The 24,774-nt window shown below is 52.1% G+C and overlaps 11 protein-coding genes across 11 annotated transcripts; 5 read left to right on the top strand and 6 right to left on the bottom strand.

The window, feature by feature from the left end:
- Positions 1–309: 309 nt before the first annotated feature.
- C7974DRAFT_300187 (uncharacterized protein) lies at positions 310–3,135 on the bottom strand (the record flags this gene model as incomplete). Its single annotated transcript, XM_046137785.1, has 2 exons — positions 310–2,353; positions 2,627–3,135. 2 exons carry the CDS (start codon positions 3,133–3,135, stop codon positions 310–312), a joined length of 2,553 nt encoding a protein of 850 aa, XP_046002372.1.
- A 1,586-nt stretch (positions 3,136–4,721) lies between these two features.
- On the bottom strand, positions 4,722–5,339 carry C7974DRAFT_407348 (transcriptional Coactivator p15-domain-containing protein; the record flags this gene model as incomplete). The annotated part of the gene is made up of 3 exons (XM_046143230.1): positions 4,722–4,922; positions 4,973–5,086; positions 5,133–5,339. The coding sequence occupies 3 exons, from the start codon at positions 5,337–5,339 to the stop codon at positions 4,722–4,724; spliced, it is 522 nt and encodes a 173-aa protein (XP_046002371.1).
- A 144-nt stretch (positions 5,340–5,483) lies between these two features.
- On the bottom strand, positions 5,484–6,518 carry C7974DRAFT_347789 (uncharacterized protein). Its single transcript, XM_046139404.1, has 2 exons — positions 6,337–6,518; positions 5,484–6,288 (listed from the first exon to the last, which is right to left on the bottom strand). Exons 1-2 carry the CDS (start codon positions 6,498–6,500, stop codon positions 5,643–5,645), a joined length of 810 nt encoding a protein of 269 aa, XP_046002370.1. The 5' UTR covers positions 6,501–6,518; the 3' UTR covers positions 5,484–5,642.
- A 543-nt stretch (positions 6,519–7,061) lies between these two features.
- On the top strand, positions 7,062–8,674 carry C7974DRAFT_1621 (uncharacterized protein). The gene is made up of 3 exons (XM_046135968.1): positions 7,062–7,433; positions 7,485–7,633; positions 7,678–8,674. Exons 1-3 carry the CDS (start codon positions 7,349–7,351, stop codon positions 8,374–8,376), a joined length of 933 nt encoding a protein of 310 aa, XP_046002369.1. The 5' UTR covers positions 7,062–7,348; the 3' UTR covers positions 8,377–8,674.
- Positions 8,385–10,633, bottom strand: C7974DRAFT_381876 (Dolichyl-diphosphooligosaccharide--protein glycosyltransferase subunit WBP1). The gene is made up of 4 exons (XM_046140630.1): positions 10,428–10,633; positions 10,042–10,367; positions 9,006–9,832; positions 8,385–8,954 (listed from the first exon to the last, which is right to left on the bottom strand). Exons 2-4 carry the CDS (start codon positions 10,346–10,348, stop codon positions 8,535–8,537), a joined length of 1,554 nt encoding a protein of 517 aa, XP_046002368.1. The 5' UTR covers positions 10,349–10,367; positions 10,428–10,633; the 3' UTR covers positions 8,385–8,534.
- C7974DRAFT_407344 (uncharacterized protein) lies at positions 10,513–10,810 on the top strand (the record flags this gene model as incomplete). The annotated part of the gene is made up of 2 exons (XM_046143229.1): positions 10,513–10,739; positions 10,783–10,810. 2 exons carry the CDS (start codon positions 10,513–10,515, stop codon positions 10,808–10,810), a joined length of 255 nt encoding a protein of 84 aa, XP_046002367.1.
- Positions 10,811–11,117: 307 nt separating this feature from the next.
- Positions 11,118–14,133, bottom strand: C7974DRAFT_299833 (RTA1 like protein-domain-containing protein; the record flags this gene model as incomplete). Its single annotated transcript, XM_046137772.1, has 5 exons — positions 11,118–12,251; positions 12,318–12,737; positions 12,844–12,976; positions 13,110–13,786; positions 13,837–14,133. The coding sequence occupies 5 exons, from the start codon at positions 14,131–14,133 to the stop codon at positions 11,118–11,120; spliced, it is 2,661 nt and encodes an 886-aa protein (XP_046002366.1).
- A 2,396-nt stretch (positions 14,134–16,529) lies between these two features.
- On the top strand, positions 16,530–18,082 carry C7974DRAFT_370840 (uncharacterized protein; the record flags this gene model as incomplete). The annotated part of the gene is made up of 4 exons (XM_046139985.1): positions 16,530–16,796; positions 16,846–17,156; positions 17,204–17,526; positions 17,577–18,082. 4 exons carry the CDS (start codon positions 16,530–16,532, stop codon positions 18,080–18,082), a joined length of 1,407 nt encoding a protein of 468 aa, XP_046002365.1.
- A 1,052-nt stretch (positions 18,083–19,134) lies between these two features.
- C7974DRAFT_429669 (uncharacterized protein) lies at positions 19,135–21,016 on the top strand (the record flags this gene model as incomplete). The annotated part of the gene is made up of 3 exons (XM_046144651.1): positions 19,135–19,153; positions 19,292–20,017; positions 20,076–21,016. 3 exons carry the CDS (start codon positions 19,135–19,137, stop codon positions 21,014–21,016), a joined length of 1,686 nt encoding a protein of 561 aa, XP_046002364.1.
- Positions 21,017–21,779: 763 nt separating this feature from the next.
- On the top strand, positions 21,780–23,146 carry C7974DRAFT_1469 (glutathione S-transferase). Its single transcript, XM_046135692.1, has 3 exons — positions 21,780–22,101; positions 22,160–22,893; positions 22,946–23,146. The coding sequence occupies exons 1-3, from the start codon at positions 21,993–21,995 to the stop codon at positions 23,096–23,098; spliced, it is 996 nt and encodes a 331-aa protein (XP_046002363.1). The 5' UTR covers positions 21,780–21,992; the 3' UTR covers positions 23,099–23,146.
- Positions 23,054–24,506, bottom strand: C7974DRAFT_1501 (cation efflux system protein czcD). The gene is made up of 2 exons (XM_046135764.1): positions 24,268–24,506; positions 23,054–24,216 (listed from the first exon to the last, which is right to left on the bottom strand). The coding sequence occupies exons 1-2, from the start codon at positions 24,394–24,396 to the stop codon at positions 23,194–23,196; spliced, it is 1,152 nt and encodes a 383-aa protein (XP_046002362.1). The 5' UTR covers positions 24,397–24,506; the 3' UTR covers positions 23,054–23,193.
- Positions 24,507–24,774: the final 268 nt, after the last annotated feature.

Genomic DNA, 24,774 nt, shown 5'->3' with positions numbered 1-24,774 from the left:
GATCATCGTTGACCAAGCTAGCTGTTAGCGTCTTGGCATGGGTATTCACGTTCCAGACTGAATACAAACTCGAATGAGCACAAACTACCCGCATACTTCACAAGGGCCGTATAGAAGATGGAGCTATGGCACGATATGTCGTCAGGTATCAATCGCTTAACTCATTCTGTTGCTATCGATGCTGCAGTAAGGCATCTACAAGCCTAATTTCATTTGGCATTTCAGCCTTATGTAAGAAAACAAGAGCAATTGCCACTCATAACCAAAAGCCACTGAATCACGTTCAGCGTGCTACGCCTGAACTGAAGCTTATCTTTTCTTATCATCATCAGGGACAAGATCCAACAAGCTTGGGGGAGCAAGAGGAAGGTTGACCCCGGTAAGAAGGGGCAAGTAGCCCGCTGGGTAAGGAACAATGTTGCTTCCAATGTGCAGACCATCCGCGAACAGTCCTGAGAATGTCTTATCGGGAAGGAGTCCGGAGAGGACGCCCTGTCTAGGGAAAAGGAAATTCTTTTCGACCTGGACGGCACCGTTATTATAGAAGGACCAGTTATAGGCCTTGTCCACAACCGTACCGCTTTGAATGATTCTGGGGACCCTCGGTGTTGTGACAGGAGGTGTAATTGCGGGTACGGCGGGAAGGGCGCTGGTAAGACCTCCAAGGCCTCCAAGGATGTTCGAGGGCACCGCGGGCACGGCAGGAAGGGCGCTGGTAAGACTTCCAAGACCTCCAAGAATGTTCGAGGGCACTGCGCTCGCGACACTACCAAGAATGCCAGTCGGAACAACGCTACCGACAACTGGCAGGTTGCTGAGCACATCTGTCGGTACAGGAAGTGCGCTGAGGACTGCAGTGGGAAGAACATCTACGACACCGGTCGGAAGAGCGCTCAGGACAGGAAGTACGCTCGGCAGACCGCCCAGGACGTCAGTTGGCAGGCCGCTCGGGACACCACTTGCCACACCACCCAGGATATCAGTTGGCAGAGCGTTCACAACATCGGTTGGAACGATACCGGTGGGAAGAGAGAGACCGCTCAGAGCTTCCACGACGTCAGTCGGAAGAACGTTTACAATCTCGGTTGGGATAGCATCCAAGACATCAGTCGGCACGATATCAGTCGGAATAGGGAGCGCGGTCAGAGCATCGACGATGTCGGTCGGAAGAGCATTCACGATATCAGATGGGATGGCATCCAAGATCTCGGTCGCTGAGATATCAGTCGGAATGGGTAGAGCGCTCAGAGCGCCCAGGATATCGGTTGGAAGAACATCAGCAATCTCAGTTGGAATAGCGTCCAAGACGTTAGTTGGCACGGCATCGGTCGGGATAGGGAGAGCGCTCAGAGCGTCCAGGACGTCGGTGGGAAGAGCATTCACAATCTCGGTTGGGATAGCGTCCAGAATGTCGGTTGGCAAGGCGCTCAGGATATCAGTTGGCAAGGCGCTCAGGATATCAGTTGGCAAGGCGCTAAGGATATCAGTTGGAAGGATGTCCAAGATATCAGTGGGCACAATGTTGGTGGGGATGATTTCCGAGATATCGGTGGGAATAGCGTCCAGGACATCTGTCGGAAGAGCACTTAGGATGTCATCAATGACGTTTGTGGGAAGCGCGTCAATAATCTCATTCGGAGAGAGGCCAGTCGGGAGGGTCTCGAGAATCTCTGTTGGGATCGCGCTAAGGATGTCATCAAGAACACCTGTTGGAAGTGCAATGTCAGTCGGTAAGACAACGTCTGTAGGAAGAAGTCCAGTTGGAAGCGCTTCAAGAACGTCTGTTGGAAGTGCGCTCAGAATATCTGTTGGAAGTGCGCTCAGAATATCTGTGGGAAGCACAACGTCTGTTGGGAGCGCAGTCAGAGCGTCAAGAACCTCCGTTGGCACTGCGCTCAGAACATCATCAAGAATATCTGTTGGAAGCGCATCAAGAACGTCAGCTGGAAGGATGCCAGATGGAAGCACGTCAAGAATTTCTGTTGGAACTGCGCTCAGAATCTCATCAAGAATCTCTGTTGGGAGTGCGTCGAAGATGTTTGTTGGAAGTGCGGTTGGAACCTCAGTTGGAATCGCCAAGATATCAGTTGGAAGGGCAGTCAGTGCGCTAAGGACGTCGCTTGGAACCGCCTCCAGGACGTCAGTTGGAAGTGCGCTCAGGACATCAAGAATGTCGGTAGGAACCACATCTGGGACGCCGGTTGGGAGTGCACTCAAAGCGTCCAGGACGTCTGTTGGGAGCGCGCTTAGGATGTCAGTCGGCAATGCGCTCAGGACGTCAAGAACATCGGTTGGAAGTGCAGTGAGGATATCAGTCGGAAGTGCATCTAAGACACCAGACGGAAGAAGGTCGCTAAGAATAGCGCTAACTCCGGGGATATCTCCAAGAAGGTCCGTGGGCACAGCTCCGGGGGCGCCAGTGGGAAGACTGCCATTGAGAAGGTCTCCGATGACTGGAAGAGTAGGAACAGCGACGGCAGGAAGGGACAGTGCGCTGAGAAGGTCTCCAACAACGGGCACATCGCCCAATACATCGGTTGGGACCGGCAGAATGACAGGGATTCCTGTAGGAATCCCGCTGGCAAGTATATCTCCCACTTCAGTAGGAAGCGGAAAGACATTTGACAAGTTGCCAATAACCGGCAAGTTGTCTAGCACCTCGGTCGGCAGGGCCACAGAAGTCAAGATATTTGTTGGCAAATCTGTAGGGAGAGGCAATCCACTGAGTAAGTCTGTGGGAATGGGAAGGGCGTCGACGATGTTGGACACAACTGGAAGAGCAGTAGGTAGCACGGAAGCGATTGCGTCGACGGGGTTACTGAGAAGCTCGTCCAGAGCAGGGATTCCACCAGGGAGCTGAGGTCCAACGGCAGCGATCAGGTTCCTCACTTGGTCATTGACATCGTTCGCCGTGTTTTGGACATCTTCGGGGATGTAGTTTGCCAACCTTCGGATGACCGGGCAGAGATTGCAGGTGTCGATGAGACCGCCAAGATCCTGTCGCTTGTATACAAGTTTGTCGACGTTCTTGAAGGCCTTGAGCTCGAGTTTGGCCCCAGCTGGGACAGCGTTGACGCTCGGGACAATAACGGAAAGAATGGACAAGGCGTGGAACACCTTAAGCGTAGAACCCATGGTAATGAATGTGTGCCTGTCGGAGGCTTGCGATGCCGAGACATTGTCCTGCTCTTTCCATTATATACTGTAAGCCTGAACGCGAGGACAGCTCTGTTAGCGATCAACGATCTGAAGGTTAGCCAAGGTCGTTCCATTCCAAGCCCCGTTCGTAGGAATTCAAAGGGACCGCAGTAGAAGCGCCAATGAATCGGACCGGAGGCTTCTCCGATACATTCTCGAAGTCGTAACTTTACTCTTTACATCCCTTGCTGCCATCGGGCATCGAAAAGATGTAGCATCTAGCGATGAGTTCGTCTCACCTCCCGATCATGGCCAGCACGGTGACATCCCGCAATACGGGAAAAGCTATGCGCGAATGTCGCATTTGGAAAGGAATGGACAAATACAAATGAGGAACACATCACATTGGTGGAACTGGATGACAAAGTAGGCTTCGGCGAAGGCTGTGAGTACTGCCTGGTCGAACCGATGCGGGTGCCTGGATAACCATCCGGTCGGTGACTAGGTTAACTGTCATAATCCGAGGATCCTTTCACACGATTCTGGTCTCGAGTACTGGTGGTAGCCAGACCAATCAGTGTAAATGAGGTGTCGCATTTGTCCTGGGTTGACAAGGTGTTGTAGCATCAAACGTAGAATTCAATTAGCCGAATTGAAAGGACCAGAGCTGATGTGAAGTCCGAGCTGGTAGCCTCGGCCGACTGGTATAGTCCGCCAGAAGGGAGTCTCAAAATCTTGGTGGCATGATCGAGGCTTGATGCAAGTCGACCAGTCTGGAAATCGAAGAGTATGGCGATGATGCCAGAAATGACGCGATTCATGCTCATCGGTGTGATGCACTTGGAGGTGTGCATCCCAATCTTCTCTCGCATTCCGTTCTGCACGAAGGTTGTCCGATCTTGGGCGTCGCAACGTTGTCAACGCGCCGATGACGTGCATCGAAAATACGGAGGTGTACGTTGCCGCTGCGCGTGCCTTTCAAGATCCTGTGCCGACTGTTATGATCCACCTAGCACTCTGGATGGCGGTTCTACCAGCTCTGCGAGAGGTTGCTCGTTGAATTCCTGTACCCCACGTGGCTGCCTGTCAAAGTAACACATCCATACCTTCGGAACTTGGTCTCGACTCGTCTATGCGTTGCGATATCTATTGCCCGGAGGCGAACCTACCTCGTAACCCAGATTTCCGCTTCCGCCCGAGCGCAGACGTGAGAAGGGCACCTTGAACACAAGACTTACACCCATGACCATGAACTATAGTGGACCAAAGGTCACCGGCCGGTTCGCGCATCTGGCAATCCAGTGAGAGGCAGAGTATGGAGGCTCAAGGGCGGAGATGCATGCCATGGCCATCCTTGCGCAAGATACACAGAAAAACAGGTGCAAGTCCTTCTTCATCGCATTGGGAGCGACGTGCATGTCCTCCCTAGGCTAAGTGCTCATGTTTTGTGCGGATTTGCAATACACCGTTTGTGTTCGAGGGCTCCGGGCCCCGAACAATTTCTCCCTCGTGGCTCTGTTCATTCCAAGGATGCGCACATGTGTAGAATAGACAACATCTATAGTACTTTAGGCTGTGCCGCATCACTCCCCATCTTCGTCGTCGCTAGCTTTTGAAGCAGATAGCTGATGGCCATCAGTCTCATCCTCAGGATCCTCCGCGGTGTTTGCTTCAGCTCCGTATTGTGGGCGTGTGGCCTGGATGTCTTTCTTGGCGAGAACAGACTCCAGCAATGGTGCCGCGGCGAGAAGTGCATTATACTGTTCTATAGATAGTGATATTCCCTGAGGAGGATCAGTGACTCAGCAGCCGACAGTGCGGAAATTCGGTGTACCTTCTTGCCTGGCTTTAGTTCACCTCCATCGTTCGCCCAATACTCTCGAATACTGACTAGCGTCATGCCTTTGAATTCGCTGACTGTCACACGTCGTTTGCCACTATGATTGAGCTGGACCAGTCAGTCATGCAACTTTGACGGGCCCATGGAAACTTACTGCGACGAAAGCGTTATTGTCTTCATCAGTCTGCAACTTCGGAACAAAGGGCGTGTCGTCTTTGTCCTCGTCTTCGTCACCCTTTGCCTTCTTGCTCATATGAGGCGTGTCGTTGTCATCCTCAGGTGACCGTTTTTTGCTTGAACCTTTCTTGAAACCGCCACTACCGCCGCCTCGGAACCCGCCACGCTTGGAGGTTCCAGCCATATTGTCTGAAGGTTTTGACTGGGTTGTGTTGTGTTGTGGGGTTGAAAAGACAATTGATCTTTGGCACACGATGATGACGACGACGCGTCTGCTAGCGCGCTTTGTCGCGTCGCTCACGTGTGTTTAGATACCCACAGTCTAAGAGGCTGACATGTAATGCTGTGACAATAAATACAATGCATATTGTGATGATTGCAGTTCAGACAAATTAGGTGCTTTTAACCAGTACCTGTGCCTTGCACTCTACGACTGGGTATCAAGGATGGAAATACTGATGCATCTGCAAAGCTTCGCGATTGACTTTCAAATAGCCAACCTTCCATTCCCTGTCCAACCGTTCCAGACACCCCCGATCTCGTTTGCATAGTCTTCCGCAGACCTGCCACTCGCGTCTTTCAAACTCCTGATATCCACCTTGTCCTCTGTGAGTCCTCTCATTATACCCATGGCCGCTGCTTCCTGGAAGACCTCGGGCGGGAACTGCAAGAGATCCAGATTACTAGCCAAAAGTAAGAGCAGCCATGCAACTTCTCTGCTCTGGGCCTGAACAGCGGCATGCAAACCCGACTGCATCTCGCCAATAGGGTCCTGGTATCTCAACAGTCTATCGATGCCAACATCCTTGCCCGGTTGATCATCATCGGCCATTTCCTCATCCTCGTCGTCTTCGTCGTCTTCATCCACCTCGTCATCCTGTAACATCTCAATGATGGCCTTATAATCGCCCTCGCGGCAAAATTCGAGGAACGCGCGGCATTTTCGGTCTTCGGGATATGCCTTCAGGTAGCTCTCTTCGGTGAGCAAAGGAAGCAGATCAAGGTTCTCCTGTAGACCACCCTCGTTGGTGAGGTTGCAGAGAACTTGCTGCTCGCCTGTTTGTGAAACGGATGCAAGGTCCTTGCTGCAGTTGGGACATTCGGTTACATGATAGGCTTCTAGAAGACAGTCCCTATATGTGTCAGCCTAAGGTTCAAACGCCCATGTCAAAGTCTCTTACCAGTGGAAATGGCACCCACAATTCAGCTGCACGTCATCTGGAACAGTTTCCGGTTCCGCGGCTGGCGCTTTGCCAGAGGACGAGCCAGCCATTGCATACTGCTCCTCATCATCGCGCTCGATTTCGACCACCAAGGGCTTGTTGCATGCGACACAAAGGGACATATTGAAAAGTAACTGAAGGAGGCGAGAATTGTTTTGGTGATTTTGCGGGGTTGGAAATATTTACGGCTTATCTTATCTAATCGATAACGCAACGATCATCGTGAAGGACGAGGCGACCTCGTAGATCCATAGTCAAACACCCCCGAGTCAGAGAACTGCAACATTAGGGTTCACAAAGCTACTCAAACTAACTCTCTCTCTTAGTGCGTCTGTACGGATTGTCGTCTTTCGTCTGAATTTGTTCGGTCTTGCAGCAGGTACTATGGGATTTTAAGTCGAACCCACACGAACTATCAAATCGTTACGCATCTCAAGAAGCATCTTTCGACGTCGTGAAGACCAGTATCCCTTCGCACACACTCGGAACTCTCAACCATAGTAAGCCCGCATTAAAGCAAGCCCTTGTTGCTTTTTCCAGATCTGATCAAGATCTCCGTTTCAGCTTGATGTCATCCGACACTGTTGCCTCAGGAGGCGTCACAACTTACCGCATCTAATCAAAACTGACACAAAACTCAGCGAATTGGACGTCTTCGAAGCTCAGGAGCTTTCATCTGTGTTCCTGTCATACCAAGCGTGACAGCCTGTAAACAATACTCGGCGCGGCCAGGGCAATGGCGCTGAACGGTAGTACTGCTTCCGAGCAACGTTGTTCCTTTTTGCAAATGTAATTCGGTACAAAGAATCATGGCCTCGCATGATCGATGCGTTGGAGCGCATATCCACAGGCGAGTCGTGGTCGATCACTTGCAGACACGCAAACATTCAACTACACAAAAGTGTGAACCAGCTGGGCTGGACTGACTGTTCTTGAGACCTTCAATCTCCTACCAATTACATGAATTATCATGAGAACGCTAAACACAGCAAGGACAGTTTGGCGGTCACTTGCCTTGGTGTGCACGGTTGGGATAATAGCACTGAGCACATGGTGTAAGTCAAGGCTATCGACATCTCAACATTCTTACACTGATTTGCGCCCAGCTCTCATCATTCTTCAGGTCATAGACAGTCGTGGGTTTACGGTCCTTTCAAATCTTGAAAGCAGGCTCGGGGCCGCTACAGCATCATGGTCTCAATACATCACTGCAGCGGCACGAGGGACTGCATGGGCACAGGTTCTTGTCACTATTGTAAGTATAGTGCGCAAGTTCAACAAATCATCTAATCAGAACAGGGTTCAATAATGGCCGTCACAATTCTCTTGGTCATCATGTCGAACCGCTACTACTGGATCCGCATACCCCCAGCCGCCGTCGTTACTTTGGATTTCGCATCTACCATCTGCAGCACTGCGGTATTCGGCTGTGCTGTGACTCTTGCTCTGAGCCTCGATACATTCAATGCCCCTGCACTCCCGACGTTTGATTCCGCCGATCTGACGTTCTTCGCCCAGCTCAACCCACTGAGCAGGGCAATCACCATAATATCAGCTTTGGGGGGCTTCTTTCTCATCACAGCGTTCATGACAAGTCTGATCGACCTGCAGACGCGTCGCGCGCAAGCCAGAGATACTCGAGCCTTCGAGCCCACCGTCTCAGCCTTGGGCATGAGCCACGGATTCCACGCGCTACATCCCGAACGCAGAACAGCCCGTGAACAGATCCCGACAATGTACGATCCCTATAGAGCTTTTCGCCAAGGACAGGGAGCCTCGCATAGTACGGAGCAATTGCCATTTGCAGATGAGGCGGCTTGGATCAGTCGGAAGCAGACAAAGTCTAGATGGAGCGCGTCAACAACAAGTCCAAGGGGAATTGAGCGCGATATCATCAAGCTTCTAGACGTCAAGAAGGCGAGAAGAGCAGTGTCAGTCAGGCCTGCAAGACCAAAGAGTGGTGCCTGGGACGGGAGGGGTGCTGGGCACGTAATATAATATGTAGAACTGGACAAACGCTTCGTTTCAATGCTAATCTTTTGGCCTTGTCGGGCCTTAATTCCATAATGAAAATACCTCGCATCGCTGATGGGATATCTCTTCTCAATCATAGCAGTGACTGTGCTACCCTCTACTTACAACAACTCCAGACTCGCCTATTGTGTCTTCTTCAAGCTCTTCTCAGCTGGCGCACTGTACAGCCAGACGGCAACAAATGCCAACCATCCAGCAACTGTAACCCAAATCCCACCAATCCAAACCCATGCACCACTAATCTCCCAGCTCCTCGGCCACTCGTCGTGTGCAAAGTGCCTTACTGTAACCTGTCTCTTCTCATCGATGTTTGTGACAAAAGGTCGGCGGTAGTTGACGCGGAAGTTGAAGATGCCGTGCTGATCGGGCGTCTTGAAAGCAGCGCCGAAAACGGTAGCGTTTGCGGTTTGCGAGATGGGTGAGAGGTTTAGGCGGTGAAAGGGCGACAACATGCTGAACTCAAGCTGGACGTTGTCGTTCGCGTCAGGGACAAAAGGAACGAAACGGTCGTTGGACCACTCAGAGATCTCGACCTGGTATTGCTATGCACTTGTCAGCTTTCAGCCCAATCGTTCGGTGAAGCACAAACGTACGACGTCGCTCTTGATGCGGTAGATAGTAGGGTTGCTCTCCGGAGTGCTGGCGTTGAGCTTCTTGCTAGCACCATCATCCTGATAGTGGACCACCTTGCCAGCCTTGAGCACACCCGTCTCCTTGAAAGTCCAGGCCGACAGCTTCGCCGCGAAATCACGGTTGGCAGTGGTCACAGCCTTGTCGCCAAGCTTGGCCTTCTCAGCAAACCACTTGTTCTGCAGAAGCTCAGCTGATCCAACAACGGTCAAACGTGCGGAGTTGTGAGCTTGCATAGCAGAGACAATGCTCAGCTGCTGACCAACAGCGAACGGATCCTCCACAACCTCGGCCTCATCTTTCGAGTCGTAGCTGTACGCTGTGCTGGGTGCACGGAGAATGGGGGAGAGTAGGGGCGAATCGTTGCCGAGGACCTGTGCGACAGCGCGGGGAACGGCGATGTAACCCTCTCCGCCGAAGTAGTTCGTAACGCCCTTTCTCAGCGCGGCGGGGTATGGGAGCAGCAGAACATCGTGCTTCTCGGATGCGGATGCGGAGTCGTAGTTGAAGTGGTCAACTACCAACGAGCCCTTAGTGTTGGGAATGCTGATATCGAGCTCGAGGAGGAGGGACTGGATAGCGGTGGGGGTTGCTTGCTCGCTAGACAGCGCAACGAGGACGTTGCCATCCTTCTTAACGAATTCGAGAAGTGTGTTGGCGGTCAAAGCTGGGCCGAGGCCTTTCGACTTTGCAGGAAGCAAGAGGACGTGATCGTAGGTTCGTTCATCATGCTTGAAGAGAGCAACCTTGTCTCCCTTGGGCGAATCGACAGTAGTGTGGAAGCCACGAGCTGCAAACATGTGTTAGCAGTTTCCTCGCCATCCACAGCTTCAATTGACGATAACCAGAAGCTCCAGTCAAATAGCTCGAATAACATCTTGCAAGCTTACGCGGCCTGAGCTTCTCCAACCGCAACAGCACACATAGCTTTCGGAGAGTCTGCAGACACTGCCAGCGCCAGAAGATCCTGTTTCGGAACGCCTAGAGAGATGCACTTACCCGCCAGGTCCTCAAGAAACACGCTGTACTTCTCGCGCTCAGCCTGCTCTTCGAGGACTACCAGCAGTCTGTTCCCTGTGGAACTCGCCGCTCGCACCACAGCGACAATGGTCAAGACCAGAAAAGAAAGTAGCCACCTCATGATCATGAATTGGCGAAGTAGGACTTGACACTTTGGGCGTTCGTAGACAGCTACACGTAACGTATGCAATGCCAAGACATCGGCGCGGAACATCCCCACTGACCGAAGCTCTCCGAGCAACCTCACGTCCAGGCCCGCTGCGTCACGACTAGCATTCCGAGGCATTGAGGCCCTTGCACACACCGTACGCACTCTCTACTGCGCAGCGCAAACCCAAAGATCCAGTCTTGCTAACGCGACGCAGCAATTGTCCCAAGTGTACGCTCCTGTCGCCGCCCGCACGTTCACCAACCCAACGACGCTGATTACACAGCAGCAGCACCACCAACATGTCCGGCACGCCCCTTAACCCCCGCTTCTACTCGCAGCCACTGCGCTACCTCAAGTGGGCCTCAATCAACAAGCCTGCGTACTTCTACAGCATCGTCGTCGGATGCGTCGGTCCCATCTTGGTGGTCGCAGTTCCTCCGATTAGGAGATACTTGGGCGAGGAGCAAATCACCAAGATTCCCCTCACATACCCGATTCCCAAGGGTGATAGGCCAAGGCCGACCGGGTTCGATGACGAGTGAAAGGCATCTGGGATTGAGAGCAGGCAGGAATAAGGATGTGCTACAATTCTACTGAGAGAAGGCACGAGCAAGTATAAGCTAAAGAACACCACCGGGCCAGATACAAGATATTGTACAAAGACCATTTCATTTTATCACTACCGTGCCCTGCAGTATTTTGCACTACGGAAGCCTGCTGAAGTTCCATAAGATGCCTGCGCCGGAGCGACTTGGCTCAGCCGCAGTCCATAACCGAATTGCAGAGGTCGAGTCCGGAGGACTTCTTCGTTTGCAAAGCCGTCCATTGAAGCACCAAAACCAAATATGATGCCTACAAATCGTCGAGAAGCGCCAAACCAACACCCAAATACCCTGATGAGAACTCAGAGCGATTCGTACCGCATGCGTTTGTTCTGGCTCTCGTGCTGCGGCACCATCTCCTCCTCGTCATCGTATTCCACCTCATCTTGTCCCTCAGCACTCGGGCTCCTTTGATACCTCTTCGTGGTTTCTAGGTTCTGTCTCGCAATCTCGTTTCCACCCGGCTTGTACGCCCTCTTCGGAGGCGCCACTCGTGCCTCCCTATCCTCCTTCAACCAAGGATAGTCTTCTCTAGCAAACTCCGTACACGTCAGATACTTGACTGGGAATCGATTCACGTCGAGCTGGCTCTGGCTCCTCAATATCTTGCTGTCATCAACGACCTTCTTGATGCATTCCTTGATCTCGAAGAGGTGGTTTTCCAGCACGTTCATGCCCTTCTTGGTCACGGGAAAGCGTGTGTGAAACTGATTAATGACCGACTTATCCATGTATGCGTCGCCACCCGCGCCGAGCGCGGAATAGAGATCGTAGCCACAGTCTGACGCGTCGCGCCCGTGTCCCGTCACAAGTCGCTGAGAAACCCAGTGGCGGAAGAAGGTAAGCGCCATCCAGACCAGGATATCCTTTGCGTATGATTCGCGCTTGATAGGCAGATCTTCCGAAGGTAAACGCAAGGCTTGTGGATAGTGCGAAAGAATACCGAGCTCCAGGGCTTTGGCCTTGTCGGAAAGGGCTCGGTGGTACTTCTCGACCAGTGCACGCGACGTTGGCACCTCGCGGAGACGTTCGGTGATGTTGGCATTAGTCTTGAGGTTCTTCCAGTCACCCACGAGATGTATGATGCATTCCTTGAAGATCATCTCGCTGCGAATGCGGTTCGCCATCTCAATCCAGGCATACGGTACGCCCTGTATCGCACGGAACAGATCCTGGCCATGCTTGAAGAGGGCGACCTCAATCGGCTTAGAGATCAGGCCGGTACAACCAAGGTAATCCGAGATGTGGAGCAGTTGATAGCAGTCAGAGAGAGCAGCGCTCATATCCGCATCATCGATAGTGAGCTCCTTGTTATAGAAAGCGTACAGTATCGACTCATAGTTTTGGAAGGCTTGGTCAGCTAGAGGGACGCGTCCGTTCTCATTTACAACTATGCCTGTACGGCCATCTGCGCGCTCGCCCGTAGGGGTAAGCTCCTACAAATGGTCAGTCTCCAAGCTGCCCGAAGTCGCTGAGGCATTTCAAGCTCTGAAATTACTGACCACCAGATCAAGATAGCCGGCAGGGTTGCGCTCGTTGGGCAGCTCTGTCAGCTCAATCATCCAACGGATCTTTACGCCAGCGTTCTTTGCGCGGCTGCTCAACCTTGCCGCATTACGTTCGCACAGCATCTCAGCAAACAGCGTGGAGTTCCTCGCGAGCGTGCCAGAGTGGAACTTGTAGCGGCGCTTGTGGCCAAGTATGACTTCGACGTCTTCTGCTTGGTTCATGTTGGTGTGTCGAACGGTTGTTGGAGTGGTTGCGAGGCTTGTACTGTGCGATTCTTCGTATGTTAGGCACTGTTGCAGAGGGTAGGAAGCGCTTTTGGGAGGCGCTCCAAAATGATCAAGGGCGTTTGGTACGCTGTTGAGAGAGGGTGCGAAGGTACGTAGGTGTGCAAGGCCTCCTATTTTAGGCTGCAGCTAGTGCCAGAAGTGAAGGTATCATCGCGCTTTCGTACAGTGAAGGTGTCCTCGTTTACCAGATTGTAGCAGTAAAGTGGGCATACTCAAGCAGAGGTAGGAAGACTACTGTTTGACTTTCGCAAAGACAAGCTAGGAAACTCTGTAGCCACCCGCACGGTTTTGTGCTTCCGTTTGACAAACAAACAAGGATCATACAAAGACACGTGGTAAGCCTTTTACGAGCATTGCCTGATCGGCTCGAAGAGATTTTGTGAGATGCTTACTTCGTCAAAATACGTTACGCATGTATTAGCTACGAGTCGAGATATCTAGCTTGGTGGCTCGTTGATGGGCGTGCACTTCTCAAACTTAGAAAGTGCTGCATTGGACTATGCGGTGGACTCTGAGCTCCTCTTCCCATACCACGTCTTCTTGCTTTTTCCCTTTGCTTCTGTCCCTGTATCAAGTGCTCCTTTAAAACACAATCCAGGATGGAATATGTTTAACGACAGGACTGCTACTATAATTACTGCACCCTCGAGCCCAATAAAGTACCTTTGGGTCTTGATCAGGTGTCCATTCCATCCTTCACTCAGTTCTGCGACCCTGTACACACATCGTGTGAAGATACATAGCGTCGCAAAGGAAAGAGCGATAATAAACCCTTTGAACTGCCATGAATCGCGCAGCTTTGCGTGTCTAGGGTCCAACGCGTTCTGACCAAGTTTGCGTATGCGGCCTATAGTGCGAGTCGCAAAGTCGAGAGCCAGGACGATGAAAATAAACAACGTCAGGACCTGGAAGGCAAGTCCTGCGATCATGATGTTATTTCCGAGGGTTGGATTTTCGTTCTGATGAGTCTTCGCACTAGCAATGCCTCCACCAAGAGCTTGCAAAACCAGAGAGGCGATGTCGCATGGAATGAAGATACGCGGGTACGATAGTGGCTTGATTCGTGAGTTTTCGGTACCGAATGTGCTGACGATGCGAGAGAGGCAGAGATAGACACCAGCTGCAAGGAAGGCAGGCGCGATCGTGAGGCAGATAATCTGGATCAAGAATGGATTCTTTGGCCTGTTAGCCGTGACGTCCTTTTGGTACAGCATCACTGACGTACCTCAGTAAACCCGTCAAACCACGCGAGCACTCGACCGACGTAGCCGACTACCTCGAGTGCACATCCACACACCATAGCGATCGTAAACCCGAGCCATGCTTTGTTAAGGAATCCTTGACCTATGTACGCCAGAGTAGATAGCCCAAACAAAAGCAGGAACGCGAGATTCGCAACCAAAGATGGTCGGTATCCCCAATACGACATCTCGAGAGGACATGTATCGTAGCTACATAGGCTGCGAAACTCCTGAATCGCGCTGCGGTCGTCACGGGTAGCTAGCAGAGAAGCTTCAGCCATTGTTTCGTATGCGAATGATGCCATGTCGGGCAATATCGATATACTCTCTGGCTTCGACTGAGGGATCCGATCCTATGCGTTGTATGATCTGTGGGGGCGAGGCACAAGCGTTAGAGCCTTGAAATATGTGTTCTAGGAGAATGCCCAGATGGAAAAGAAGAGCAGAAACCAGAGGGTGAAATGAAGAAAGGACTTTTCGAACGTAACGCTACCACACCTACATACTTTGAAAGTCGGCCGAGTACAGAATCGGACTCTTTCAGGCCCCTAAACATACTCCTAGTTCCAAGCAGCGCCACGTTGATGGGCTCTTCAGTCTTGCGCTTCTGTAACCGAGATCTATTCTCGCCTCGCCCCGGTAAAAGCGGCAGAAATCGTGCTGTCATTGGCGCACTGATGAAAAGGTGAGGCCTAATCACGCCGTACCGACATGCGTCATGTCGGCAGACTGTGTTCGCGCGATACCTAGCCGCGGATTTGGCCATGAAAAGATCCATAACACGCATGCCACTGAGAAAAGCAATTTGGTCGACGAAGCTCTCGCGTATCGTTGTCGCCGCCGTCGTGCTGAGCGTGATCTATCTTTTTGACGGCGAAACCTGCGCCGCAGAAAGTGCAAGGCTTACAGGTACATATTGGCCCACGTTTGCGGTGTTTCGCTTCGAGCGAACATGTCGTAACGGAACAGCTAGAGGTTTCATGTTCCAATGGATTGTGTTGTTGCTAGATATCGTACCTCCTGGAATTCGCGATCGGCCAATATTTTGAGGTTGGCCGGAGCCTCGTTCCGGTGCGGCTCGACACAACTTTAAAACCCAGGAACGATGTTCAACTATCGACACCACCTTCACAGCTGCATTTCGTATGCCTCCTGAAAGAAATGAAACGATTGCTGCGAACCAGCTGGTATCTTGATAGAAGCGGACTGCGCTGCTCTGCACTCTCGTTGCTCCTCCTCCTCTTTACGTACCGTACCAACTGTGGATGCAGGCGTGCCTCAATTACGCGTCAAAGATCCAGAGCGCCAGCATAATATGAGCACCAACATGACACGACCCCAGAAGAGAACACCTGGTTCCTGAGGCTCAGGTGACTGCCTTTAGATGCGAAGGAAAACAGAGAGTACTGGCCTTTCCTTCTCGCTGTCACGGGCAGGGCAGACTTGCATCGAAAATGCAACTCAACTTCAACGGCGCCAACACTTGCGCAGCGGAGATCGTTTCCCCAGACTCCGATTTTCACCAGAAACTGACCAGCCATGTTAGTGGGGACTGTCAGCTACTCGTAAGTTTGTGGCGCTGGAAGCTGATGCGAGCTAGGTACGGTGCGAACCTGAGGGGTCAGCCCGAGCGGCTGGAAGAGCTACGAACTGTCCGCTTAAGCCATCCATCCTACCTCAACCACCATCATTTATCTCTTCGGGGCCATGTTGAGGTTGATCGAAGTTACACAGTCATAAGCACTGAACAGACCCGGGCTGCGGCCCCAAGAACACGTTAACACTCCGCCCTGCAAGCTACTACCATTACACAAGCAGGTGCAATTGAACGACGCCACACTAGGTAGCGCTCAGCCCCACAAATTTTCTAGCTTCCAGTCTTCCAGACGGCCCGTTCTAATCACCTAGTATCAGTAGTATGTATGTGAGGAGCCAAACCCAGGCCTACGACGTTGGATACTCTTGGACTTTCGGTGTTCGTTGGTCTCGACGCAGATTCGATAGCATCTGCATCTTTAGCGAACCATAGATGCAGGTACAGATATTTCCGCTGATGGTGCATGAGAATCATCGAATCGCTTGCGAGGTAATGATGACCCATTCAGCTTGAGCTGAGATGGATGTATGTAAGACTGACCCGAACATCAGCTTTGGCCCCCGCTCCGGAGTTGAACGCCTAGGTGGAAACGACACCATAGACCAATGAGAATAGTCTCAATAACTGCTGACATTCCGACCGGGCTATGGTATGCCTCTGAATACTTCGAGTGGCGGTCAGAATATCCGATGTACGATTCTACAGCCAGCCACAGACGGCCACTTGCTTATCAACACCAACAATATGTTCACAGCCCGGTTGCACGAACTAGGATCATGCAGAAGAGACAACGGTCCAGCCTCCAGGACTGGCAGCATGAGCCACATCCCGTGACCGATCAGGCCTGGACAGCGTCCTGCTCCATGGTGTAGCCTAATGCGAACCCCAGTCCCTTACGATCAGCTTGAGCTAGCGAGATGTCAGTAGTAGCCATGCACCTGACAGTTTGGACACATATTTAAACCGAGTGAGTTTGCTCGATTTATGACATGAAAACTACGTCTCCACTTGTAAATTTACAAAGAGACATTGCCCACAGTCTGTTCCATTACATTTCTGCCTGATCCAGAACATCTCACCATGAATCCTATTAAGGTAGAAGACCTCACTGGCATTCAAGGAGATATTCTCCTTAATGGATTCCCCAAGAAGGCCGAGATCTTCTGCTTTTTCACCATTAGAGCACCACAGGCATTTTGCCAGAACATCCAGGCAGTAGCTAACTCGAAGATTGCAACTGGCAAGGATATCAAAGATCTACGTGAGCAGATTAGCAAGCTCGCCAAAGGAAAGGTCATAGATGTAGCAAAGACTAACATCGCGTTTACTTCTGGGGGATTGACCAAGGTAAAGCTCCATGATTGGAAATATGCTAAGTGCATGCTGACAAGCACAGTTGAGCAATGTTCAATCGACACTACAGAAGGGCCTTAACGGCTTGAAGGACTCTGCGCCGTCATTCGTTGGAGGCATGCAGAATGAAAATGAGCGACAGGCGTTAGGAGATCCTGTATTCAGCAACTGGAATCTCAACCAGAATGGTGGTGGCCCGATCGATGGTGTCCTGCTCGTTGCTGGTATCAACATGGATACCGTGGAGAAGGAGCTAAAGAATGTACTAGGTCAGTTGAACGTTGGTGGTGAAGTTGTTGTGGAACTGTTCAGGGAAGTTGGAACTGAGAGAGAGGCACAACCAGGTCACGAACAGTAAGTCCAGTCGACATGTCCTCCGACGTGGCTAACACATATGCAAGCTTTGGCTTCAACGACGGTATCTCACACCCTCAAGTCTTTGGCATCAACGATTCATCCAGTATCAACTTCAAACTGGACGATGTTGTCCAGCCGAAAGACACAAGCAACTTCGTGGATCCAGGCGTTATCATAGTCGGCAGGCAAGGCGACAACGAGAGCAACCCTAAGCCTCAGTGGATGACAGACGGGAGTTTCCTGGTTTTCCGGAAGTTGGAACAACATGTGGGCAAGTGGAATGACTTCGTGGTCAACAAGTGGAGGGATGCAGGATCGAACGGCCCAGCTCAGTTTGGCGCCCAACTCATGGGCAGATGGCAAAGTGGTAAGTGAACCCGAACCAAGTCTCCACACTATCTGACGATCTGCTACAAGGTTGCCCTATTCAGATGCAGGACCAGAGAGACGATGCTTCTTTGGCCTTGAGGAACGACTTCGATTACGGTGGCATGACACAGCAGGGCAAGTGCCCCTTAGCAGGACATATTCGCAAGGCGCACATCCGTATTGGATTCAATACTACTCGCATAATGCGCAGAGGAATTCCTTACGGAAAGGATTTCAAGAATGGCGGACCAGATACTGGCCGTGGCCTTCTGTTTGCTTGCTACCAGTCGAATATCGAGAACGGTTACAGATTCATTCAAACTGCCTGGGCGAACCAGCCGGGCTTCCCTTCTCCAGGCGCTGGTCTCGACGTCACCATCGGCCAAGGGAAGGCAACAGATTCTCCAAGCCCATTTCAGATTGGCACGAAGTCAGTCAACATCAACCCAATCAACGACTTCGTCACAGCCAAGGGCGGAGAGTACTTCTTCGCGCCGTCCATGGCAGTGTTGAAAGCTGGTTTCAACATTGGCAACGTCCAGTCCCGACTTTGAGACACAAAGAACGATAGCGAACCGCAGGCGTTGTAGGAATGAACAATGAATAGTAGATACTCATACGAGACTTTGCTTCAACGAACAATCTGTGTCACTGTAGTGCGGACGTGCTCGGTACAAATCTCAAGGGCGTGCTTGACGTTGTGGTGTAGCATCGCATTCCCGGTCGCAGGAAGGGCGGGACGGTTCAGATCCTACCTAGGCATTCAAGGCTGCTGCATTATTATTGAGAGCATTCGTTGCATGTCTTTGGTTGCTCCTGAGCTGGATGGGGTCTCGTGAACGAAGCCGATAGAAACGCAACGAGGCTCTATTTGTCAGGCAGAAGATAGTCAGGAGGATGTACCGATCCCTTTTGACGCTAGTGCTGCAGCACGGCTAACACGTCGGGCGACATGCAAGTCACCGTTGTGCTCCGTCAACGTTCTTGTAGATGCAACTTGACGATAGACATATACATACCTGACCCACAGAACCTTCGTTGCTGATCTAGTTCTCCTGCTTGCGCGATAGCGTCGTAGTTTGGCGAGCTCTGAACCACAAGCACTTGAGTGGCTGATAGCCCATTTTCCTTGGCATCGTCGACAGCGCACTCGCCATCCTCGGATACCAACGCCTCCATCACATCTGACACTTCTCCTGGTCGAACGTGTGCATCGTTCCGGATCTGTTGATTGGAGGGCGTCCGGCGCATCCAGCTGGTATCAGGGATCGTACCTTGTTAGTCAGAAAGCCGCGGAGGAAGAGGGGCTCCGCCATCCGCTAACTGCCACCAGTGCTGTACCGATCACCGACCTCGTCTGACGCACAACGACCACTCGATATAGGTGCGTAACGCCCCTGAGCCACAGCACATCCGCAGCGCACCCAAGAAAGCGTCACCGCACATTTGGCAATCGCGGGGCACTGGCCCGTGAAGCCTCGGGTTATGGGAGCAGGAGGCTAATGGTGCATGAGCAGGTGCGACCGATAAAACTTTTTGGCATTGCTTGGAAGGGACGACGACAGGCCTATCTGGCTGAGATAGGCACAAAATACGACCTGCCAACATGGCAGCGGCGACAGCGGGTAAGTGTCGGAAGTCGCAGTAGACCCCACAGCGCCTCTCACATCTCAATATTCTGCACTCCTTCCCGCTCACCGTGTTTCGCTCTGGGCTCTTCCCTGCTCTTTGCACCTATCTGACAGCGCTTATTCCTCACACAGGTTACGAGTGGAACCGTTCCTCGCCGCTGCGCTCCTCGCCCGACACGTCCTCTTCTACGTACCCCGACCGGCCGATTCGCCCTCTACCAGCACGTTCCCTGCGTGCGAGACTGTCTCCAGAGCAGGCCGAGTCGATCGTGTTCCCCAATAACCCGCCCTCTACAGGGCCGCTGTTCAACTTCCCGTACACGTCCAGTGAGCGTGGCAATAGGGCTTTGAGGACGGGCGAGAACGACCACCATGCGTGCCACTGCGGCCATACTCATTCTGAAGTAGAGAGCGAAGAGGACGAGGACATGCGGAGAGGTCCACAGCCTTCGTCTCCAAGCTACCATTACAGCAGGAGTGCATCTGGGAGGTCTGCAGTCGCGGCGTCAAGCTATCACAAGCCAGGCTCTGCCGCATCTTCGGTTGATGGCTACGAGTCGTTCGAGAACACAAACAACAAGAAAAAGCGGAAGATTCCAAACATGGGCAACAACAGCTCGCATCACGCGACACTCTCAGCGGACGTGGCAAGCATGAGCATCGCAAACCACGAGAACGGCGAGGTCGATGATGGGACTGTACGCTATGGCTCAGCGCCGTCAACGCCGCAGCACAACAGCTCTGGGACGGGCATCGCAGGCGCAGGCAGAGGAAGATTTGGCCGATCTGGTTCAGGACGCTCAGAACGACGAGTGCTGGGAACTTCAACCAGCCTGGCCAACACCAAAGCAAGCAAACGTACGGTGGCACCTCGGGAAATTTGACTTTCAGTCCGTGCGCTAACTATTTATTCTAGGTCCTTCGGAGCAGAACGGCATCATCTCCACAGCCATTGCCAACGCACAAGCAACCCCGCCACCGCAGGGCAACGAGAACGTCAGTCTGCTGCATCAAGAGGCTGCGAAAAGTAGCGCAACCAAGACTCAATTCACCTTCACCTGTGGCTCTGACTCAGCAAACAAGATGGTCTGGCCCGGCCAGGAAAACGGGCCGTACCCTCAGCCCCCGGGCGCGTATCCCACCACGACCGCGCCTCCGCCGCCCCACCCTCAGACTGCGCGCGCTCGCCCTCCCGTTCGACCAGACGCCCCTGCTGTATCGACACAGGGTACCCAGACAAGCCCAAGCATGAATGGAGCACATCCTCCCGCAAATAGGGGTGCGCCGCCACCCAAGGGTGCGCAGCCTCCGCAGCAGGCGCCTCCACCCCGCAAGCCTAGACGCAGTGCCTCGAAGCTTTATGCATATGCTGCTCGCAAACGACGGACGCAACAGGAGTATGCGAACTTTCACAACCCTCCCAGCCAGCCCTGGATCTGCGAGTTCTGCGAATACGAAGACATCTTTGGACGTCCTCCCGAGGCCTTGATCCGGCAGTACGAGATGAAGGACAGGAAGGAGCGGCGTCGACTCGCCGAGAAGCGTCGGTTGCTGGAGAAGGCAAGGATGAAGGGACGGAAGGGCAAGAAGGCAAGCAAGAAAGCCCAGAACAACGCAAGCAACGCCCAACATCCTCAGAATCCTCCTGCCGGTGGTTATGACCGTCGCGATGACGGCTCGCTAGGTCCGGACGACGATTACGACGATGATTATGGCGACTACGACGATGGTGGGCCGTCGCAGGGTCACACGTGTTGTCATCATACTTGTCAACATTCGCAGCCGCCACCAAAGGTTCCTCCACTACCTCCTGGAGATTCGCGGCTGGGCATGCAGCCTATTAGCAATGGTGCCTAGCATCTGGACAAGACGGGGTGGGCCGTCTTTGTTCTTGCATTTTGTGTTTCAGTATTGTCTTTTTGCATTGCGTTCTTGGTTAAAACGGATGTGCATTCGATCTGATCTTGGACGTCTTCCCTCTTGAACAGCTGTTCAATATATTGGATACGACGATTGATGATCTAACAGCGACCGTTCTACCGCTTTTCGCATGTTCAGTTGTCTTAGCGTTCAGCATATGTGAGCATTTTCCAGCATCGTTTCCGGAGCTTTCTGCATAGTTGGATCTGACCCATCATTCTCACGGCCGATTCAGCACCACAACATACCTAATCGACTTTCTTTCGTCGTCTGTAACAATACTCCACTCAACAAACACTCAAACAAGGCCCTCACGCGAGATGGATGTTGCCCAATCTGCCAACTTTAGGCTACGCTGAGCTAGACTCGGAGCAGCCCGTCTGGACACAGCTACAGAGTTTACGTTACGCTAAGCCGCACTTGTTGCATTGTCAAATGACAGTGCTTCTCCTTGGGCAGATCGCTGCATCGGAGGTGGTGTCTTGATGGCGAGACTGCGGTAGTGTGTAACTTTACTCAATTCAATCAGCATGAGTCCGTCAAATCGTGTACCTACGGCAACCTTCTCGTAGATTATTCACGGGGTCAACGTCAGTAGGTACGTGAAGATTGGTCACGTTTGTGAAACCTCCGACAACGAAGTAATCAATCGACAAGGAACGTTTCCGCACTTCACAGTTCGCCCAATAGGGTTTCGAGGAACTCCGCGACCGCCTGTGCAGCCGCCTATGATGGCCCAATTCTGCCGGCAGCAACCCCACACTTGCGTGATGCCCGCTCAGTCCGCTCTCGTCAGCTCCGTGTAGTAGCGATCATCACAACGTGTCTTGTGGTTTAAGTTCTCTGTGCCTCAACCCTCTATAAACGTGATATCAACGCAAAATTACAGCCATCGCCTTCATAGGATACAACAATGGTCAAGGAAGAGATCCACAAATATGGTACCAATGATGGCTGGCATGGTGTGATTAGCGAGGGAGGAGAGTTTCCTGTTGAGAAAGACAGGTATCATCTGTATATTGGTACAAATTCCTTTAGACACATTCGTCTGCACACCGAAAAACTCATTTTGCAACACAGGCCTTTTCTGCCCCTTCGCTCACCGGGCCAATCTCGTCCGGCATATCAAGCATCTCCAGCCCTTCCTCCCAATCTCAATTGTCAAGCCCTATCCCAAGGGAGAGCCAGGATGGCGCTTTGACGAAACTTATCCAAATGCTACGCCAGATCACCTTTACAATAGCCGCTTCTTACACCAGATTTACTTTCGCGACGATCCAGCTTACAGTGGAAAGTACAGTGTTCCACTCCTGTGGGACAAGAAAGAGAAACGCGTTGTCAGCAGCGAGAGTATGGAATTGTTGAAGTGGCTGCCTCGAGCATTCGATAGTCTGATCGGAGACGAAAAGATTCGGAGCATTGACTTCTATCCTGAGCATTTGAGGGCCAAGATTGATGAAGTCACACCGTGGCTCACATCACTGATCTGCCACGGCGTTTACAAGGCCGGCTTCAACACCACCCAGGACGGGTACAATGAGCACGTCGTCCCTCTCTTTGCTGCATTGAACAAGCTGGAGAAGCTGGTGCACAGCAATGGAGGGCCGTACATCTTGGGTGACACACTGACGGAACTGGATCTCTTGGCGTATCCGACGGTAGTCAGATTTGATACGGTATATGCGCAACATTTCAAGACCAACTTGGGGACCATCAGGCATGATTACCCTGTTCTCAACAATTGGCTGAAGAATCTGTACCACAACATTGAGGGCTTCAAGGAGTCGACGGACTTCCAGCACATCAAGGAAAATGTAAGTGGCTTAGAGGAATAATTGTTGGAGTCTGTACTGATCTGTTCATTAGTACACGAAGAGCCACCCGGATATCAATCCGTTAGCGATCACGCCTTTGGGACCTTATCCGGAAGTTGAGGAAGGATATCGGGCAGACTGGGCTCAACTCAAGCCAGGAGAAGTGAGACATCCATTAGTCATTGAGGCGGCAAGCAAGTTGTAAGGAACTTAGATTGATGACACTGGTAGAGAATACGTGCTGCCCGATCCAGACAAACAACAATCAGCTACAGCATGCCTTCCAACAAGATGGACTGATCATTTGCAGCACTTGAGTTCCTCACATACAGTACCACAAGGCACTCCGCACTTCTCCATGCTCGTTCTAGTGGTCATCGCAGATGCAACTTCAGTTGCTTCATCATCGGCGACCGCTCTCTGCCTGGGGAGCTCCGGCTGCAGCGTTACAGAATGAATTCCATATGCATGCAAGCACTCAGTGATGACCTTTGCCTTCTTCATGAAGCTCTCCACATCCGGGTCGCTGACAACAACATGCGCACTCGCAACCGCCTTCCTCTGATCCAGTCGCCACACGTGCAACTCATGTACACTCAGCACACCTGGAATGCTCTCCAAGTCGTGCTTGACGTCTTCAATCTTAACGTGCAGAGGTGCAGACTGCAGTAGGATTTTGCCAGAGCGTTTGGTCAGCGGGATCGCGGAGATCAGTATCATGATTGCGATCCACATCGACACTGCTGGATCAGCGTAGAAGCGGGAGGGCGAGTGTGTGAGCCAGATTATGAGCGCGGCGATGATCACGCCGATGTTGTTGATTGCGTCGCCGAGGATATGGATGAGCACCCCTAAGATACCTAGGTCCATGCCGTGCTTGGAAGGTGCGAGGGAGAGGTGGAGATGCTCGAGGTGATGATCAGCTACGGAACGTGTGCTATGAGCAGAGGCAGCCGGGAGGCTCTCGACGTCTCCATGAACGTGGGAAGAGTGCTCGTGTTCGTGACTGTGACCGTGACTATGTCCATGTCCGTCGCCGTGGTCGTGTTCGTGGAGGAAGGCCGCACTGATGAGATTCAAAGCAAGACCGATGCATCCTACTATCAGCACCAACTTTGGATTTTCGACGTGCTGAAGAGATACGAAGCGTTCGATGGACTGTAGGGCTATGCTCAGACCCAGCGCGAGGAGGAAGGCGCCATTGAAGAAGGCACCTAGAAGCTGTGCACGGGTCCAGCCAAATGTAAGATCTTGCGGGGATTCTTTGCGCTCTGTCACTTGAACTGCCACCAGAGCGACTATGAAGCCGATGAGATCGTTGAGCTAGGAACATGTGAGCACCATGAGTTGTCTGCTGCTGCTATGCAGACTTACATAATGGAAAGCATCTGCTACAAGTGCAATCGAATGGGTGTAGAAGCCAACCGAGATTTCAGCAATGAAGAAGCAAAACGATATGGCAATGACAGCCCTGAGTCGCGTTTTGCGTGAGACGTGACCCATGTCGGCGATGGAGTGCGAAGTGCAGATGATCGAGCGGTGACAGGCAATAACAAGATTAGGGGATTAAGAATAGAGAGACATTCAAGGTACAATGAGAACCGTGATGTCAGGAGTACAAACAAGTAGAATGTCGCACAGTATATAGTAGCGAGATCGGTGACCCATCGATAACATATCGTTTGCTGGCTGAGACGTGACCTTGTCGCGCCTGCTACCAGGGCTTACATTGTAGGCGTCAGCCTATGTAACGGCGAATGCGTTTCCGATCCGACAACGATGGCATGACGATATAGCGAATCAAAGTAGCAGATTGTACGAGCGGAATGCTTCATGTCAAGTAAGAATTGAGCAAACATCTTCACCTAAGGGTCCATATCG

This window comes from Boeremia exigua (genome assembly GCF_020726555.1).
Source record: "Boeremia exigua strain MPI-SDFR-AT-0100 chromosome Unknown C7974scaffold_1, whole genome shotgun sequence".
Taxonomy (NCBI): Eukaryota; Fungi; Ascomycota; class Dothideomycetes; order Pleosporales; family Didymellaceae; genus Boeremia; species Boeremia exigua.
The sequence above is the reverse complement of the archived record's forward strand: the minus strand, read 5'-3'. Positions and strand labels throughout refer to the sequence as shown.

Coding starts and splice junctions, on each gene's coding strand:
- C7974DRAFT_1501 (XM_046135764.1), bottom strand. CDS start 24,396: ATGGGTCACGTCTCACGCAAAACGCGACTCAGGGCTGTCATTGCCATA. Junction 24,217..24,267: donor TAGCAGATGCTTTCCATTAT/GTAAGTCTGCAT, acceptor ACATGTTCCTAG/CTCAACGATCTCATCGGCTT.
- C7974DRAFT_381876 (XM_046140630.1), bottom strand. CDS start 10,348: ATGCCTCGGAATGCTAGTCGTGACGCAGCGGGCCTGGACGTGAGGTTG. Junction 9,833..10,041: donor GTTTCTTGAGGACCTGGCGG/GTAAGTGCATCT, acceptor ACATGTTTGCAG/CTCGTGGCTTCCACACTACT. Junction 8,955..9,005: donor ACCGCATCAAGAGCGACGTC/GTACGTTTGTGC, acceptor ACAAGTGCATAG/CAATACCAGGTCGAGATCTC.
- C7974DRAFT_1469 (XM_046135692.1), top strand. CDS start 21,993: ATGGTCAAGGAAGAGATCCACAAATATGGTACCAATGATGGCTGGCAT. Junction 22,102..22,159: donor CAGGTATCATCTGTATATTG/GTACAAATTCCT, acceptor TTTGCAACACAG/GCCTTTTCTGCCCCTTCGCT. Junction 22,894..22,945: donor TCCAGCACATCAAGGAAAAT/GTAAGTGGCTTA, acceptor TCTGTTCATTAG/TACACGAAGAGCCACCCGGA.
- C7974DRAFT_1621 (XM_046135968.1), top strand. CDS start 7,349: ATGAGAACGCTAAACACAGCAAGGACAGTTTGGCGGTCACTTGCCTTG. Junction 7,434..7,484: donor AATAGCACTGAGCACATGGT/GTAAGTCAAGGC, acceptor ATTTGCGCCCAG/CTCTCATCATTCTTCAGGTC. Junction 7,634..7,677: donor CACAGGTTCTTGTCACTATT/GTAAGTATAGTG, acceptor TAATCAGAACAG/GGTTCAATAATGGCCGTCAC.
- C7974DRAFT_347789 (XM_046139404.1), bottom strand. CDS start 6,500: ATGTCCCTTTGTGTCGCATGCAACAAGCCCTTGGTGGTCGAAATCGAG. Junction 6,289..6,336: donor TGTGGGTGCCATTTCCACTG/GTAAGAGACTTT, acceptor TGACACATATAG/GGACTGTCTTCTAGAAGCCT.